The sequence below is a fragment of the Egretta garzetta genome, unplaced genomic scaffold (genome assembly GCF_000687185.1).
Source record: "Egretta garzetta isolate BGI_Z169 unplaced genomic scaffold, ASM68718v1 scaffold163, whole genome shotgun sequence".
NCBI classification, from domain to species: domain Eukaryota; kingdom Metazoa; phylum Chordata; class Aves; order Pelecaniformes; family Ardeidae; genus Egretta; species Egretta garzetta.
In genome coordinates, this window is record NW_009259308.1 from 4,711,531 (window position 1) to 4,730,906 (window position 19,376).

The 19,376-nt window shown below is 36.4% G+C and overlaps 1 protein-coding gene across 1 annotated transcript in view; it reads left to right on the forward strand.

Annotated features, from left to right (window-relative positions):
* LOC104123878 (integrin subunit beta 3 binding protein) overlaps positions 1 to 19,376 on the forward strand; it is a 36,749-nt gene that overhangs the window by 2,554 nt on the left and 14,819 nt on the right. The window contains exons 2-5 of the mRNA XM_035891752.1: positions 178 to 304; positions 3,920 to 3,962; positions 8,689 to 8,827; positions 15,925 to 15,997. Coding sequence (XP_035747645.1) covers positions 178 to 304; positions 3,920 to 3,962; positions 8,689 to 8,827; positions 15,925 to 15,997 — 382 coding nt within the window. The remainder of the gene's footprint in view (positions 1 to 177; positions 305 to 3,919; positions 3,963 to 8,688; positions 8,828 to 15,924; positions 15,998 to 19,376) is intronic.

The following is a 19,376-nucleotide window of genomic DNA, read 5'->3' on the forward strand; positions in this document are numbered from 1 at the left end:
TGGAGCGGGGCGGGCGGGCGGCCGCTGGAGCGAGGGCCCGTGTGGGACGCTGTGAGGCGGAGCGCTTCTGCCCGGCGGCCTGCGAGCTTCCTATACGGCGGCGAGCTGGGTCCCTGAGGAGTAATGTGCTCCTCGGGTTATCCCGGAGAGGGGAGGAGCGCGCCGTTGCGTGAGGAGGGGCGGGTTTTGTTTCCAGCTCTGTCTTCCAGTTGTTGGATGGGACCGGGAAACATTTAAGATGGTGGCTCCTTGGGGCAGAGCCTTATCCGGACGGAGTTTGGGGATGTGATGTCCGCCGGCATGGGTAATACTTTCTGTGTGTTACATGTATGTTTTCGGCTTCCCCAGCTTTAGAAGGGGGAGTTCGTTTATCTCTGCACGCCCCACAGATAAAGCCTGTGAGGCTGTGTGGTAGGGGGTGGAAGAGTGACAGGAGCCATGTCGTGGGTGGGTTGTGCTGACTGGCACCTGGGTTTGGTGCTGCAGGCTGCTGTGGGAAGGTGTTGCAGGCCTGTGGTGATAAGGGCATGCATGACACATTCTGTGTCCATTTTCCATCAGGCTGTGTCTCTTCGTATTGTCTTCAGTGGGCATAAATCCTGTTCATATCGCTCCTATTTTTTGCAATTTAACAAGCAATAGTCATGTAAGTCTGATGCTATTCTTGTGTGTCTGCTAATCGTGGGCTTCTGAAGAACAATAAATAAAATGTGTAGGATGTTGCTGACTTCAACAGCAGTAAGGTGAGGCCGTAAGACTTGTGCTGCCTATATATAAGCTTGGGATGGTGTCCCAGTTTACAGCTCCTTATGCAATTTCAACGATAACTTATGTTAGAGCTAACACAGGTTCCCACATCTGCCAAGCTTTTGACCACTGCAAATTGGAGTAATCATGCCAAACAGTAGTAATGCAAAGGAAACTTCAATACACAAGCTTTGATTTTTTGGTGTTTAAGTCTCTTTCTCACTGGTTGCACATTGAGTTTAACTACCGTGTAAGCTGAACATAGAAATTGATTGTGTATTCTTTCTGCTTTTCCAATTAATAAGACATCTTTGCCAACAGGTTTTGAAGACGAAGCAATTTGTAAATAGCATGGAGGTGTTTTCTTTTTTCTTCAAAACTTAAGAGGAAGCTAACTGAAATGGCCTCAAAATCCACTACTATACTCTCTAGGGTATTTCTAATGAAATAATATAATCGAGTCCCTGATTCTTTATGTTCTTTTTTGGGCATTAAACCTGTATGTCACTGTTACTATTGCATTCATTCATAAATGAATTGTGAAGGGAAGTTAAGTGTATGTGGAATTAAAAACAATTTAAAAAAATCCATTTCTTTATAGACAGTTAAGTTGCATCCCTAGACTCTCACTGTTAAGCAGTTCCTCATGTAAGTGGTTTGTTTCATCAAAGCGCTATTCAAGTGAGTAAAGGTCTCCCAGTTTTAGCAAGGAACTGACAATATGACCTGGAATGATAGATGAACAATACACTATAGAGGTAATAGGTAGTTCTTTAACCTGATAAATATTATGGGCAAAATAATCATAGCAGGTTGTACAGCTAGATATAAACATGTGCCATCCTACTCTGCATAGTTAAGAAAATAAATTAAGCCTTGTCGGGAAATTTTGAACCAATTCAAGTGTAGAAAACTCAGGTAAATAAGTTGTGTATTGTCATCACATATGCCTCATCTTTCTGTCTCCTTTTCTTGTTCATACTCTGACATTTGATTCTACGCCGTAGCCACAGCAAGGCTTTTCCAGCCATATAAAAAAAGATAAACCAAACTAAAGCTGTGCTCATCTTCCATGGTGTTTCCTAAAATACCTTAGGAATTTTCTTTGTACCTAGATGCACATACTCATTTTTTTCCATGTTCATCTTTTGAAAGATCTGAGAGAAGACACTTTGGCCAACTGGGTTTTCATGTTAGATGTCTGGATGAATTGACTGTGCGTAGGCTAAAAGCACAACTGTTAACTTATTTTGAGGTTTACATTCTCACGTTATGGCATCAGAAACACAAACATTGAAAGCAAGCCCACAAGTAAACCAGACTGCTGGGTAGGATGGATTGGGAAAAGTGAGGCAAAATTGACCTCCTGAAGCCAAAATTGTACCCATGCACCTCTTTCCAACGTTGAAGTACTCACATGGAATGAGGTTGCCTCTTCGCCGCCATAGCTTGGGGTGTTTGCAGGGGTTTTGCAGGCCAGCAGAGAGAAATTTGGGCTGTCTGCAACTCTATTGCTGTACACAGTACTTGGCAGGTTTTAAAGAACATAGTCTTGACCAGTCCACAACTTTCTCTCTAAGAAATTTTCTAAATGTTTATAATTTAGTGGGATTTTCATGTAGTTTCTCATTTGTCTTCATCCTACAGCTATGTTGAGTCCAGATTCTGCTTTACTTTGGCTGCCAGCTTCTTTTGAAGTCCATCATAAAAACTTCCATCATAACATGCCTTAGTATAACATGCAAATGCATTGGCCCCTAGAGCATCCTTTCAGAGTAGATGTATTAATAAATATAATGCTTCTCTGCTGCCACTGGGATGGAAGATGTAATGGAGTCTGCATTCCTTAAGCAATATGGGTTTCTATTTTAAAAAGAAATACATTGTAAAGAATTCCATCAAACTGTTACAGCTTTGACTGCCCTTTGGCAAGAAGTTCACACGCTTTTCTAATTTAAATGTTACCTGTTTACTTGGCTTTTTTTAAGACAGAATACTTCTCTTCCCCTTTTTGTAATAGAGATAGTTGTAAAACAGTATTCATATAAGACTGTTGCCTGGGTTATATTTCAGAGATGTGTTTTCATTCTATTTTTCCAATAATTTACAGTTTTGGAATAGTAACATAAATTTTAAGAGGATATGTTTCAAATGAGGTCATCTTAATTCTTTACAAGTCAAAACAAAACATTCTTTTCCAAGATGAAAATTGTGAACTAAGTTCTTGAAATGTGACGTATTTTCTAAATCTTGTTTAATTTTATATATGTTTCTTGGGGACTGTTCTTATAAAGATTTTAAATTTTCTTCCTCGTTGTTTTATATAGTGCTTTAAACTATTGTTAAGATTTAGGAATGTGCTTAAAAAGTTTCAGTTGTCTCTGGGAAAAGTAGTCTTAATTTATGTTGACCTTTCTTTCCTTTGAGCATTTAGTCTGCATTCAATAAAATTTTGATGACTGCTCTTTAGAAGACAGCTGTACGATATAAAGTATTATAAATATTCAGCTTTCCTCTTCTAGCGTTGCCATTAACAGCTGGGCATCCAGTTCAGCAGAGCAGATTTTGCAGAGAGCGCTTGGCATGTTCCTGAATCAGTATAGTGAAGAAGACTAGAAAATAGTTTCTTATGGTTTGGGGACCTGTAAAGACATAGAGCATCTGTTCCCCAGTTAAGTCATAGTCTGGTAGCACTGAATCATGTTAAGAGCTAAAATGATGGGAAGAACTACTTTTTTCACCTTGGCTGTACCTGTGTTTTAAATGCCTAATACATTATGTCTACTAATGGCAAAATAATTTCAACCCTTGCTCAGAAGGTATGTAAATGATAATGCTTTTGCGTTTTTTCATTGTTTATTGTCTTTGAGGAAGAGACAAATATACAGTGCAATTTCACTTCGGTGTCTTGATTTTTATCTCTAGTATAAAGTGGAGAATTGGATTTTCTTATGCAAACACTTTATCCTTCTAAACAAGCAGTATTTTTGGTATGCAGTATTTTAATCAGTTAATGTATTTGCTTTGGATGACATTTGTTTTCTTGTGTAATATAAAAAAATGTGGAATGCAAGGAAGGAAAATGTCTATAAAATTACCAATTATAGACCTTACTACCAGAAATCTTTGTGTCTAGATGCCCATAAAACTTGTCCATATTTTTCTCTTGCAGAGTTAAGAGAGCATTAAAGTTGGACACTGTTAAAAAAGATAATGTAAGTATTTTTTGATTTATGGAATCATCTGGGCTGTATATATTTGTATGTGTGTATATATATCTGTATGCACACATATATGTGTATATACACATGATATTTCATTAGAGCTGCATTTATATTGTTACAGATTGGATGTTGTCTAGAAAAATCTTAACAAGGCACAAAATTACTGCTGAAAATATTAGTGTAAAATGTATTGTATTCCATTTGTAATAGAACTGCCTGGCTTTAAGTAATGTACATCTGCATAAATCACTTGAAAATAATGGAGAAACAGCATATTTTTATTGCCATCACTATTTACCCAAGAGCTGAATGAGTTAAGATCCTTGGTGAAATCATTTATTAGAAATTAACTCCATTATCCTGCAAGCAAATGTTCTGCCATGTAATTGTACATGTAACAATATGGAATTATGATAATGCTGTAAGCTGCATATTATAAACTGCAAAATTGAAATGAAAACATCAAAGGCATTTTCATGTCAAGGATATAATTACCTCCCTCAGCTAATCTGGCATAATGAAACAATAAAGTACTAACACTGCGATAAATTTCACCACAGTTATCACAATAAAAATAAAATTGTACTGTTGCTATTATTTTTTGTAAATGCAGGTATACTATACTCTCAGTACCAGTGTGTCATGACATATGTCAGTTTATTATCCGCTCCTACCAACTGTGGGTGTTGCTGCAGACATCAATACAGAGGAGTTTGTGAGGATGACAGTGTTTAAAGGAAGGAAAAATTTGGAAAAGTATAGAGAGAGAAATAGCTGGTCAGCAAATGAGCTCCAAATAAATCTCCACGTCTGTGTCGTTTTGAAGAGATTTGTTCATATGCAGCACATATTTGGAGGTCTCACTGGTATTTAGCAAGACAGAAATTTGCAATTTTAAAAATTTTCTAGATTCTTTTTTTTTTTTCTAAAAACTTAAACAAAGGTGGCAAAATACCGCAGTGGCACTAAAAAGAAATCATTAGCAATTTAATTAGCAGCTTAGTGTACCATTACCCAACTTGTTCCGCTCAGAATGCAGCTGTGACTGTAATTTTGCATCTGTTTCTTGGGCTGTAGCAACATTTTTGTAGGTGAGTGGTCCAGCTGAAATTGCATGGAATTCTTTTTCTGCCTTAAAGGTATTCCCTCCTTGCCCCCTCCCCATAAGATAAAAAGAAAGAGTTACTTGATGGTTACCTGCATTCAGGTTCTTGTGCAGCAAAAAACATAACAAAAACCCATCTGCATGATAAAAACTTTTACTGGGATCTCAGTAATGTAGGTTTACGCTACAATTTTTAGGTCATATGATGCCTCTAACAGATACATGGCAAAGATTTAAAGTGTACCATAATTACATAATGTTATAGAAGGTAGGAAGGAACGTAAGGTAATAAACACATGCAATTTGTGGGAAGTATCTGTTTTAGCTCTGCCACATCTATTGCTGTTTCTACAATTTCTTTCCTGTTATTCAGGAGGACCTCATTCCATCTGCTGGTTGGACTACCCAAACCATGCCTGAGCTATCCAGATCAGAAATAAGTATTTTTAGGTTTTGTAATATTAGTATGGTATCATAAGACTCTTCTTCCTGGAAGAGAAATTCTTACTGCCAAATAAATACTGTCCCTCTAAGTACTACAGTAACTTTTTCCAGGTAGCTGCTCAAAGGACTCTTAGTTGATATCCAGAAATATGGTGGTTGAGGTGACTACTGTTCAAGCAGGAAAAATATTTTGAAAGTGTAAGCAGGTTGGAGATTCCCCCTTTTACAAAAGAAATCTGATAGCATTTAAATGCCTAAAGTGGCATTGATACTTTACTATAATTAATATTTCATTTAAAGATTATTTGAAACATTTCTTCAACCTGCTTGAATGTGGCAAAACATTAGTGACAACTGACTGAAGATTTCCATCAGGTATTGATTAAGTACTGATAGACTGCAAAAAGAATATGAATGCTGATGCAAAATTATTTAGGGTATTCAAGACTAAACAGAGTAATTTCCAGGAGCTATAAGAAAGGTAGGTAAGTGGGCAGTGAATTAAATCTTTTGAAATACGGTGTTGATGTTACTGATGACCAATACTAACACTGTTAGGTTCTAAATTAAGGATAACCACTCAAGGCAGAGTAGGAGAAGAAAAACATCAAAACTGCAGCTTTGTGTAAAAGGGCACTAAGGTATGTCAGAAACAGAATAGCAAGCAGCACTGGAAGTACAATGCCATTACATAAATCAGTATTTTGTCTTCACCTGAATTAGAATTGAATGTACTGTCATGCTGTTCTAAAGTATAATTGCAGAAATTATGCTTTGAACCTATGTAATTCTGTGAAAGACAATGAGGGTGAACATAGGCTGTCATACACGTGGCACAAGAAATGCCTTCAAATGAAGGAGATTAAAAGATCAGGATGTTTTAATAGGAGTTCAGTAGTGAAGAGCAGGAAATGGGTATCAATATGCTGTATGCTTCTTAGAGGGAATATTGATCATTCTTTATACTTTTGTATCATCAAGAGGAATTTAATAACATTGCAGCGTGGAAAACTGAAAGCCAGTAATGGAGGCTTATCTTTTATATGGCACGTTAACTTCTAGAACTCATCCTGAAATTTTGGTGAAGTCAAGAATGTAGTAGAAGATGTAATAAAAACATTCATTCATACAGATAACAAGAATATGCATATCCACATAGGTGTGAAAAATAGGAGTATTGTGCTTTAGGACAGTTACATCAACTGCTAACTGTCTGGAATTGAGAAGAAAACTTCTGAGGTTTACATAATTGTCCATTACACTTCTAGGTGCAACTTGTATTCCTAGTTTTGTATTGCCTCTGTAAATGTATACTGTTTAATCTGGTTTTAAAAGGAGTAGCATGAGGGTCCTATTCCAGCAAAACAGGACAACATATGATTAAGTATGAAAAGGAAATAAATGCATTATTAATTTGAAATTGCAGTGGAAATGTCAGTTACCAAAGTGCAAATATCAGGTAGTCTGATTCCTCCCCACCCCCAACTTGGTTTAAGTTCTGTGTTCTTTAATGAATATAAACCCCAGGTCCTCACCTTGTATTTCGTTCATGGTATTGAAACAGTGTAATATGCTTACCTAGTATACTTTTTCTAACATTACTAAATGGAATAATAAATGGAACTTAAAGAGATTACGGAATAATCATGCACAATAAAGCTTCCAGTGAAGAAATACGGTTTGAAATTGAGTGACTGTTATGAGTGACATGAAGACAAATGATAGATGTTCAGTTTTACAGATGGAATGAGACTGAAGTTGGTAGAAAAGGCTGGTGGTTTGGGAAGCGGATGAGTCAGTCCTTTGGTTACTGCTGTTGAAAAATAGAGATAAATGAATTTTCTCCTCAAACTCAAAGCCCCAGGATTATAAAAAATTAAAAAATGAAGAAATCTCTTACTCTGTTTTTCTGTGGGGTTTGCTTTGATGATACTCTGTTGCCAAGAGAAAAAGAAAGCACTAAACTGTAGAAAACAGTGTCTGTTTCTCTGCCTTTAGACAGCCCTTCTTCAGCCCCTTGAGAAAATTTTAAAGGGGCTGGAAAAAAGTGGTTTTGCCCAAAATGTCCCTTTATTCTTTGCATAACAGATCTTAATACAGTTAAATCAGTTGTGCACTGCTTGCATTCTCCTCTTTAGAGGTGGCTGGTCTTGTCTGGAAGCAGTAGTTTACATGCCTGGGGACTATCTCCTTGAAACGAAAGGTAGGGAAGAATGGGAGAGCTGTCATTCTGGAGCCATGTTTTCCAGCTCGCTACATGGTGTATCTTCCAGCTCTTAATTATTGGATCAGCTTGTTACCTAAGAGTGAAGTCTGCAAATTGCTTAATACTTGAAATTCAGCGACCTGGAAAATCCTGTAGCCACTTGATCAGTGGTTTCTAAGAGCGTAAGATAACGTTAAGATGCCGCTTATGCCAATGGAGCCTCCTTTAAATGCTACCTGTGTTGTTTCTGTGTTTGTCTCCTTTTTGAGAGTCATTGATGGTGTTATTTAAAGCTGCTGGAATCAAGTTGTTACTAGAGCAGAAGGGGGGGACACACTTGGGGGTTTTTTAATCAACACTTGTTTAGAAAATCTTTAGAAATAACTATCTTTTGATAGAATTAAAATCTAAAAATACTTGCTTATAGTTCATGTGTCTTAAATTCTCAATACTGTAGGAAAAATAATATCAGTTTTTGACTGCTTTTGAAAAGAAAAAAACCCAAACAAACAAAAAAAAATGTATTCATGGCAGAATACTTAAGTGTCTGGAAACCACGTACTTTTTGTTTTTGAAAACTGGGAGGGCTAGTGTTTGAAGGGCTTTTTATTTTTTTGAGTAAAACTAATGTTTAATGAGGAGAGAGAGTGATAAGAGAGGTAGGCACTGGGCAGCCAGTGAAGGCCAGCCCACCACAACATATAACATGAGCTTTCCATAAAGGGGAGTACGTAAAGTTAGGGATTACTTGGAAAAATCTATTACCAGATAGTAAATGTTCAGAGAGACTTCGTCTGGTTTGGGGTGCAATATGTAACTCTACTGATAGGAAAGGTAGAGGCCGGAACATGTTTAGTCTGCAGAAGGGCAGTTTACAACTGTTGTAGGTTTAGGTGGACATAGGTATTCCTTTATCTCTAGCCGCTATTCATCTAGATTCTTTGTCTTTTGCTACATTTTAGCCATCTGATGAAACACCTTTGAAGACCAAAAAGAAGAATCTAAAATCTTACTCACCGACAACAGGAACATGCCAAATGAGTCCATTTTCATCTCCCACGAGTCATAATGCACAAACTCTCAGAAATGACCCATCAAATGGTTAGTTGAACATTCTGTCTTTCTTACTGGAACATTTTTCTGGTTATTGGCTTGATTTAGTAACTTGTGTCTCATGTGGTATGTTTGATTTCTTTTCCTCTTAAAGAATTTTGATCTCTTTTGGAAAAGCTGATGTTGATTTTTAAAGCTTGAATCTTTTCAGTATAAATCTTGAGGGTGTTTATGAAACAAGTTTTGCTTTCTGTTGATCAGTATTAAAAATATTTTACTTTGGCTCAGCAAAAAAACCCTACACTGGCATTTTTGTCAATAATTCCATTAATTCCACTGGTTAGGTATGTTTATGCTAGCAATGTCCTTTCTTTGCTTTCTTTCTAAGTCCCAGCTTTCATCGGCAGAACTGGTACATGCTCCTGACAGTGACTTTGTTCTTTGTATTATACAGGGAGATGTTCTGACGTTGCTGTGTGCTACTTCAGGTTATTGCACGGAAGTCCTGGTTTGCTTTTGCAAGGCAGTGCAATCCATTGTTTATAATACACAGCTGACATCTGGACTGTCTTGTGGTCAGGAAAGCTGGAGAGAAAATACGTGTCCAGTTGATGCAAGTTTCATTTTGTGGCCTTTTGAGAACTGTGTTGAGATTTGCAATGAAGTCCTGGTTTATGTACTTCCAGGTTTCCAGTGGTAAATACTTGCATGTATCCATGCATACATACATATATAGTATTTATCAGCTCAGAGTCTTTCTCTATGAATATTGAAGGTTACATGAATTTATCAAATCAAAACTAAAAGGCAAGTTCAGTTAGTTTAACTCTTCTGCTTTGCATTCTTTTATGTAATTTTTTATTTTTGTTTTTCATAGTAAGGCACTTCAAGGCAATTTTTAGTTAATCTAAGGTAACACTGAATGTCATTAGCTCTCAGAAAATATGCCTTTTTACAATTATATTATTTCCAGTCTACTTTAGGATATATGTCTATTCAGTTACACAGTCACAGTTTTTGATGCAAACTATGACTGCTCAAGAAGTATATTTTCAGTAGACTAACCTGCTTTTATGGCTATATAGGTTCTGGTCTTTTTAAGTGTTAAGGAACCATTAGGTCACCTGATGTGACTTTTTTACATTAAAAAAAATACAAAGAGACTTCTTGTCATCTTTCCCATATAAAGCCCAAGAGCTTTTATTTCTTTGCAGGAAAAATTCCTGGAAGATGGTTAAGTCTTGATTTGCAGACTTCAAATTATTTAAAAAAAAAATAATAAAAATCCATCACTTCTCTTGTTAGCAAGTTCATTGTTCAATTACCTTCACTATTTAAAAAAAAAAAAATCTCCTGTCTGATTTTGAATTTGTCTGGCTTTAATTTTCAGCCATCAGTTCTTGTTATGCTTTTTTGTTGGGTTAAAGAGCTTTTTATGCCCCATATATTTTGGAATTTATGTGCGGTAATTGAGGCCTCGCTAACATTCATGAATTATGATGAGTAGAAATATTCTGAGGAGGATAGAACAACCACTGTTTGAAATTTATCTAGATGTCTGCAGATTTTTGCACTAGCTATTGCACCATATGCTCTCGTGATGGGTCTGCAAAATTTTCCTGGATTTTTCCTCCAGGAAAGAAGGGATTTTTTTTTTTTTTTTAAAGGAATGTGATCAAGACATTTTGGGATTCTGTCAAAGCTGGCTGACCAAAAAATGAAAATTACTGGAAGCCTTCAAGCTGAAAATACTACAATCTGTGAGCATTACATCTCTTTTCCTTACTAAAAATAAGAGTACTTGAGGAAGCATGGAAGTATTGGGCAGTGTATCTATGCATAGTTACAGGCCTGTGTGTGGAGGTTTTGTTTATTTTTTTTTTTTTCCTAATTAGTAGTCATGCTAGGAAACTAAACAGAAGCAGCTATATCCTAATTCGTTATCATGCTGCCAGTCCTCATTATGACCTGGCTTTGTGTCCTCGTTACCTGTTTGTCAAACAGTTTTAACACAGTTGAGTTTTTCATGAGCATTTATTGACAGGCGGAATATTCACAACTTCCCTACCAAGTTATCTGCTGATTCCAGTTCTCCCCAGATTTGCTGTTCTTCTCCACCAGTGATATGCTTTTGAATTGGGCGTTTGCCTCTGGAACGAGTACAAAAATGACCGTTTCAACCATTGACATTCCAAGAAGCCTTTGGAGGAATAATTATACTAATTTCTCCCCATTCTTTCAGTGAGTGATGGCACGTCTCAACTAGTTGTGCGAACCTGGTATATTGAAAGAACCTGTATGTTAGAACACCCTTGCCTCCACAAAATTTGAAATATACGCAGCTGATGCATGTTTAATTTTGTGGCCTTTTGAGAACTGTGTTGAGATTTGCAATTAAATGCCTGGTTTGTGTACTTCCCAGTATGGGATGGAGGGAGTAAGCCTCTGTCTACCAGAAAGTAAGGATCTTTGCCACACTGCCTACCCTGTCTTGTGAACAATTCCTCCTCTCAAAACTAATGGCTTCTTGATTCCTAAAAAGATGATTATTTGGCACAATGGGTATCTCACACTCCCATTAGTTCACATCCAGAAATCTTAAGTGACATTTTATCAGGCCTTTAAGTAGACCCCTGCATTCTTAAAATACTATAAACAGTTTCTCTTTGGGATTATTTTTCTCTTCAACAAAGTTGTTTAAAGCATCGATGTTAGTATTCCCACAGATATCCCTGGTTATGTGTTGAATTTTCTCCTTGTAGTTTAAACCAAGTTAGATAACAATCTAATCCCACTGTTTTCCAACTTTCTTCTTACTGTGAAAAGTAACTCTTCCAGTGAGGCAGCATTCTGACTTAGTTTGTTAGGGAACTTGTGTCTGACATGTAAATTTATCTACTCTGTTTTTCTATAGAGAGAAAGGTATTGTCAGAGTATTCCCAGATCAGATTTCTATGGCAGTCTATGCTTTCATCAGTAAGAAGGAAATTTTGTGTTTGCATGTATTAACTCCTATACCAGTCTTGGGATTTGATGGTACTTCCTGGATGAAATGAAGAGCATATGTGTCTTTTTTCCTTTTTTTTTTTTTTTTTTTTTTTTTTCCCCCTCCTAGTAAATATCAATCTCTTCATCCTGTGCAATGAAACCTTTCAATGAGAAGAGTTGTCAATAGGTGTTGTCCAACAGATCAGAGATATGTCTGTTGTTAGTGCAATCAGTTGGTATGCCTGTACTGGCATCTGTCGTGTCATGGAAAGGTGAGGTCATACCATACTTTACTTAATTGTTTTGTCATGACATGGTGTCCTACATCCTCACCCAGAATGGAGCAATAAGTATTCAGATTCAAGCAAAGTAACTGCATGTTATACCTAGCCACTGATGATCACTGAATTAAGATTGCCTGTATCTTGAGGGAAGAATCAGATTAGAACAATTTATGTCCCCATTGACTACAGCCTGAGGCACTGGGAGCAGTAAGCTTTCTGTTACTGTTGCCACATCACAAAAGCAGTTCTGAAAAAAACCTTCTACTTTTTTTATATACAAATGCAGATTTTAATTTTGTGGCTGTCTGCAGAATATGAAACTATACCTCAGCGTGGCTGGATATCCACCTGCAATTTAACACTTACCTTTGCAAAAAGCTTTTAAAATTGTATATAATGATAGCTGTCAGATACAAAATTAAAAATGCAATGCTCTTTAGATATGTTCTCTTCAATATGTCTACATGTTTGTAGTTACCTCCTTTAATGGCCTCTTTCCTTTAGTTTTAGTCAATGACTTTTTGGTGACACAACGCATGATAATACACAAATGTTTAAATCTACTACAAGTTTTAAAACTTTTTCAGCATTTCTGCATTTGCATTACATGTCTTATCTCTTCGGTAAAAGAAAAAAAGAGAGCAAAATGTCTTGTATTAAAATGCCTATATGTTAGGATGTCAATGGGAAAGGTGAACATGTACTGTATTTCCATACTGATATTAAGTACGGACATGGGGGAACATTCTTTTTGCCTATAAAAAGACTGATCACGTGATCATAGCTGACATTTAGATGGATAATTATTCAGTAATACAGTACTAGCCATCTATAGCTCTAAGATGGTGGTATACAAGGCTTGCTCTTATACCACAAGTTTCAGGTTGTCCTTTTAAACCCACAATTTCTTTTCTGCTTCTGAAAAGACACTTTTAAGTGTTGTAGTGTTTTAACAGATTATGCGTATCACCTGTGAGGTGTTAGAGTATAATCTACATTCTATTTTTCTGTGACCCATATGTAAGAAAAAAACAGAATGAAAATTATTACAAAATTAATGCCATTAGCCATGAAAACTTACTTTGCATTGTGCAAAGCACACAACATTGCATATGTCTGTCTCGCCGAGGAGACAGATGGAAATTACTTGTTTTACGAACATGACTTTCTTGTGAATAACAGTGTGGAGGAGTGCCTCAGGAAAACCTAAATACCTACAGAATGCTTAGATTTTTTGAAAGTAAGATTTATTTTAGGAGAAGACATGAACCAACCCAATTATAGGATAGTGTGTCTTTATGATGTTGTCCCAGGTATGTCCTGTTGAGCTGCCTGATAAATCACATATTGCCTAACTACCCAAAATCTCACAACCCATTTATTACATAAATTTCTAAAATAACAGAATACTGTATCTTCACTAGCTTTTCATCATTGTTGGCTAACTTATTTTTAAGATTTATTTTAAATCAGTTTATTTTTATTCAAATCAGTCCAGGGTTCTGCCATTCCATAGTACTGGTCTAAAAGTAGTATCTGTTTGATAATTGATGACTGATTTAAGTGCAAGTTCTATGAGTACTTAGATTTAAAATTAAATCTTTTGGGGTCTTAACCTTTAGCTACTGTAGTGGAACAGCTTAAACTTTTATAGTACCTTGTTGTTCTGAGGTATTTCTAAATGTTTTACAAAATATTAAAAGTTAATTTATCCTTGAGTGCTGATACTTGTATGTAATAATTTAGTTCTAGCAAGAAGATATCAAAGTGTTCAATGCTTAGTGTGGTCTCTCTTTTTTAGTCTGATGTCAGAAAGGAGACTTAACTACACTGGAATGTGAAAAGCACCTCATTCCAGAGGGTCTGTTCTAGGATCAATGCATTTATTTGTTAAGGGCATGGTAAAGACCTGCTGTAGTTTCCTCCAAATCTTTCACTTAAAGGTGAATTTCACCTTACAATAACAGCTGTTTAATATGAAGCATTTGTAAGAACATGTATGCATCTGCTGGAGGGACAGTAGTTAAGCACTAGTTTAAAACAACTTGTGAACTTCTTCGGCACCAGAAGAAAAGATCTTTCTCGGGTTTTGGATATAAGAGTACAGTCTGATTGGCCTCAAGTTCAGCGAACTCTAAAGCTGAACTACTGGCATGCAATTCTAAGTCACCTATTGTCAAATGCACTAATGATCTTACTGTTTTCAGAAAAAAAGAATTAGTGCATGATTATGCTTCTCCTCCTTCATATGTATTGCATACACCTCCACCATTTTGTCTTTAATGAGTATAAGATCCAAAAGAAGTCCATTGCACAGGAGAATAAACTGTGTCCAAAAAAGGGAGCATTTACATTGCAGCAGAGAATGAGAGACTGACCGTGTGACTGGTACTGCTGAGGGGGGAGATTCTTAAGGTGGAAATTACAAAAAATCCATGTTGTACAATGTCTTCAACTTCAGCCACAATTAAACAGAAATAATTTCTGTGATTCAGATGTGACCTCTTTATTGCTGGAACCTAGGCGGGTATAACACTTAAAGTGTTGAAAGGTGACCATACAGATTATGTGGAACACAATACCATGAATAGTTATGGCCTGAACAGTTTCTGTAGGTTCACCAAAGACTACTGTACTGTGTGATCCTATCAAATGTGACAGTATATACTATTTTTTAAGTATTAGGAGGGATGCAGTACTTTTTTCTGCTAGTACATCACCCTTGATATGCTAATTGGAGGGCAAGCAGAATTGACAAGCTAATGTGCTGACTTTAGAAACAATAGTAATTGATATATAAGATAAAATGTTAATCTGGTTTTGTTGTAATATGATTTCTGTCTGGATTTTATAGGTTGTGGTAAGTCATGTTAATAGATGGAAATTCAGAAAGTCTTTTGTGATCAGAGGTGTATTGTTATACATAACGATATACATAATGAGGCCTTTGTAAGTATCTCAAGTAGATAGCAGCCAGTGAGCCAAAGATGTTATTTTAGTGCAGCACTTTCTTAATCTAATCAGCATCACTGAAAACATCCCCCTGTCTACCTGCTTTGGGAGAACAGCCTGTATTAGATACTTGTCTTGGAATCTGGTCATTTCAGAATGCCCGACCTACAGCGGCAGAAAGGCAGTCCACCAGTTTGCCAACACCACATGTGAGCCTAGGTTTTATTAACAAGCCCATGGGAATGGACTTTTGTGGTAATACCCTATTCCTGTTTCCTTATAGAAACATGCGTCTGCTCAAAATACCAGTGCACTGAAATGTAGAAATATGACTCGCCATGCAGAATAATGGCAACTGGCATATGATTTGTCATGCCCCATCATATGACGAGCTAGAATATTTTATTGTCAATATAGCATGTCAGAGCCTTTGGAAGTAATTTGCAGTATCTCTTTGTAGTTGTTTACAAGATGGAGTTGGGGGCCAGGCACTTTTTATTAAAGGAAAATGGAGGTTTCATTGCTCAGTCATTACAGTATTTTCATAATAATGCTCTCTGCTAATATGCTGTATTTAGGCAGTTAATAGCATAAAAAGCTTCTGACTAGAACACAGTAACTATGTGTCAGAATTAGACTAACTTCCAGTTCTTAATACTATAATTCCAAAGTTTCCAGAAATATAAACGTAATGTGAATTGATGAGAGGTCAAGTTACAATAGAGTAAATTATAGAGAACTTAGTGTGCTTCATTACAGCGGAATCTATCCTGCTTCATAAGTGAGCATCGGGGGGTTTTTCTCTTCCTAAAAGATCATTGAACAGTCAGGGTTCATACTAACACCTTTTTCATGTGCTTCAAATACTCGATATCTTATTTTCATCTTTATTGTTTCTTTTCTTTCTTGTGAACGTCCTAGGAGGTGGAACGGAGCAGAATAATTCAGAAAGCAGATTATCCAGAAGAGGGCAGCCTCAAACAGAGGAGGATGCGTAAGTGTATTAAGTGCATTGTGGGTGTAGTGCCGTAATTTTTACTTATGAAAGGTTAATATTTCATTTAGAATTAAATTCATAGCGATTATTTTTTAATACTTCTAATTCCACAGGATATTCAAAGGCACTGAATGGCAGGCTTACAGTTATAGGTACAGATTAATGCAGGGTTTGCAATACAACTGTCCAGCCAGTTCTGTCTTTCACTGGTAGTGTGGGGCATATGACACTGCTAATTATAAGAGTCACAACTCATAGAACTACATAATGAACATATCCTAATTAAACTACTGAAAGGAAGGTATGTTTTGCCTTTCCAGACACTTCTGAAAGTGTACATTCCTTTACCTTATTTTTGGAAGCATTAACTACCAAAGATACAGGGCCAGTAATGCAGGACGCTTTTTGATTAAAAACTAGCTACAGATGGTCGTGGTGAAACTTCATGTTTGTTTTGCAAAGTCTTTTAAAATTCTTGCCTTTTCTGCCACAATCTTACTTTAAGCTATAAGTTTTCTGACATTAATAGACTTTGGGCAGTCTAGTTAGTAAAGTACTTAAAGAAATGTTTCAGGAGAAGTATCTGATAAACTGCTTTCCTGAACTTGATAGATGTGAGGAAGAAGTGATAAAATGTGTTAGAAGCAAGGCTGCTAGTGTCTCATGTTGTTAGTATTGCTTGATCTTTTCTGTTACGAAAAACATTTAATTGTTTATAACATTGCTAGATCTCAGCTGAAAAGTGAGGTGTCAGGCTATACGTTTTATGTATTTCAGCCAAAATAAACACCTCCATCCCTAAGAGTAAGACAAAGGAAATACTTGTTTCATCTGTGATAGAACTTGGTGATAAATTGGAAAGCCGTGAATCTCTGTAAGTTGGATTGTGTCAGGGATGCCTTTCATCTTTATTACCTAATTTGGAAGTCCTGGAAGTTATGAGATTTTTTAATATGGAAGTTGTATATGCTCAGTAAAACTACTTTGAGTTTAAGCTTTAGTCTAGCTAAAAATCTGAAAGTTTCCTTCCTCAATGAGCATGTTCATACTTCTTGCTGCTAATACAATATTATCCCAGATAGTCCCCCATCCATTTCCATCCTTTTTACTCAACTGAAATTGCATTCACCAGAGACTCCGGTGATTGCTTACAAGCAAAATTTGTAAAAAGTTATTTATTCTCATTCTCCTTCAACACCGTCTACTTTTCTGTTCTTGAAATCTTATTATCCTGTTGTGTTGCCCTGCCTTTTTAGTTGATGCTTCAACTTGTCCTCTGGTGGAATCTTAAGATGTATCTTTGACATCTATTCGTGAAAGTCTAATTCACAGCTCAGCATCAACATGGCTATACTGCATCTTCTCTTCTCTCCTCTGCAGCTTTATGTATTTTTTTTTATCATTCTGTATAATGTGACTGTCCTGTATTTCACTCAGGCCCAGTGCCTGTGCATCCAATTCAAATTGTTATGTAAATTCTCCTGTCTGTAGGTCTGGCACGCTCTCTCTCCAATATCTGAGGTGCATTTCCTATTACCTCAGTTTGTCACTTAAGAGCTCACCTCTCTCAGTGTAATGCAAACCTCCATTGCCTACATACCCCTTTGTTGGCCAGTTTCTTTGTACTTTCCTTGCGTTTCTGCTTCTCACAACAGGTCATACTGTAAATCCTGTTCATATTGAAGGCAGAGCACAACTGCTGTGCTGCAGCTTATGTCACTGGAAGAAGTGTCACCATGCCGGTGCAGTATTTGTGCAGGCTGATTAGGCACGTTAAAGAGTTGAGGGGTTGTACTTGAGTGGGTTTCCTTCATCATCTGCTTGAGTATATGTTGATTCTGTTATTCTGCTTCTGTATTCTGTTGTATGTATTAAATATTTGTATCACAGTTGTACCTGGTGTCCCAGGTGAAAATTCCCTTGGGGCTAGATATTTTATGCATGCATTTCTTTTTTACTAGCAAATAATATTTGTGACATTTACTCAACTAAATATTATGTTTCTTATGTTTGAAGTTGTAACTCTTCCTTTTGATTATTGCACTTGAACTCTCAAAGTGTTTGTTGTGGGTTTTGTTTTTTTTTTTCTTGTAATGGATGCTTTCCCCTACCATTAGCTTAAAATGTCTTTGTTGTAGGACAGGATCTTCTAAGTGATGGAGCTTGACATATAGTAGAATTGTTTGGATGGCATATTAGATAGGAAAAAGTAAAATCCTACAGTTATACCAGTGGAAAGCTGCAAACTGATTAATTGGGGGGTTTTTGTGGTTCAGTAAATCCCTTGGTCAACACAGGTAGACTCATTACTTAGTATCACTAACCTTGAATTGCAGAACAGTTTGAGTAATCATAGTCTTCATTGACCTGTAAATGTTTGCATTCAATAATTCAGTATGTTTTTTAAAAATTGCAAGATTTTCAGAAGACTAGCAGTTACTGACATGCCAGTAAAACACATTTGTAAACTAACACCTGCACAGTAATGTTTATGTGAACTTCCATACACTTTATTTTTAGAGGTGGAAAATACATTGTACAATACTCTGACCTTAGCATTTTCTTTTCTGCATAGCCTTCTGTTGCCATGTTGAAATGCAACAGTGATAAGTTTTTCTCATACTGTAGTTCTCTTTCTAAATTTGGGGTTTCTTATAAGGGAAGAAGGGGTTTCTGTGGGAAGAAGCAGTAAATAGGTTATTTCTGTTTTTTCCTTTTGATTTGCATGTTTAATTGCTTCAAAGAGAAATAACCTAAACATTCATTGCAGGATATTTTTTTCAATACATATTCAGTGCAAATCATTAATCATGCATTTAAGTCTGCCAATTGGATCTAATCTGATTGGATATTATATTAGTTTTAATTGCAGAACCCATTAAACTCTGAAAGGTGACAATCTTTACACCAATAATATATATTTGTGACTTAAAAGGGGAGATAGTACAACAAAGCTGAACAAATAACATTGCGTGATGTTGTCTCTATTGAGCTCAGTTTTCACTTCTCATGTTTCCTATGGCTACAAGCAGTGTTGTATGGTCTTAGAATCCATGGGTTTGGGGAGCTCATCCTCTTGAAGAAATTCCTGATCTTAGGAACAAATGAGTTAAATTCCTGTTTTTACCATTGTCTTCCTGCATGATCATAAGAAAATCCTCTAATATTGCTGAACCTGAGTTCCTGTCCTGAAAATTAGGATATATATTTTTTTGGCAGTTCACATATAAATCCTAACCAAAGGCAAGTTATATTTGGTGTTGCATAGCCCATCTGTTTGCTGCTTATCTAGATCTATCCTGATTACAATTCAAAGAAACTCTGGGAAACATTGAAAACACTGATTTTCAGCAAGTGGTGATGTGGCGAATTGAAA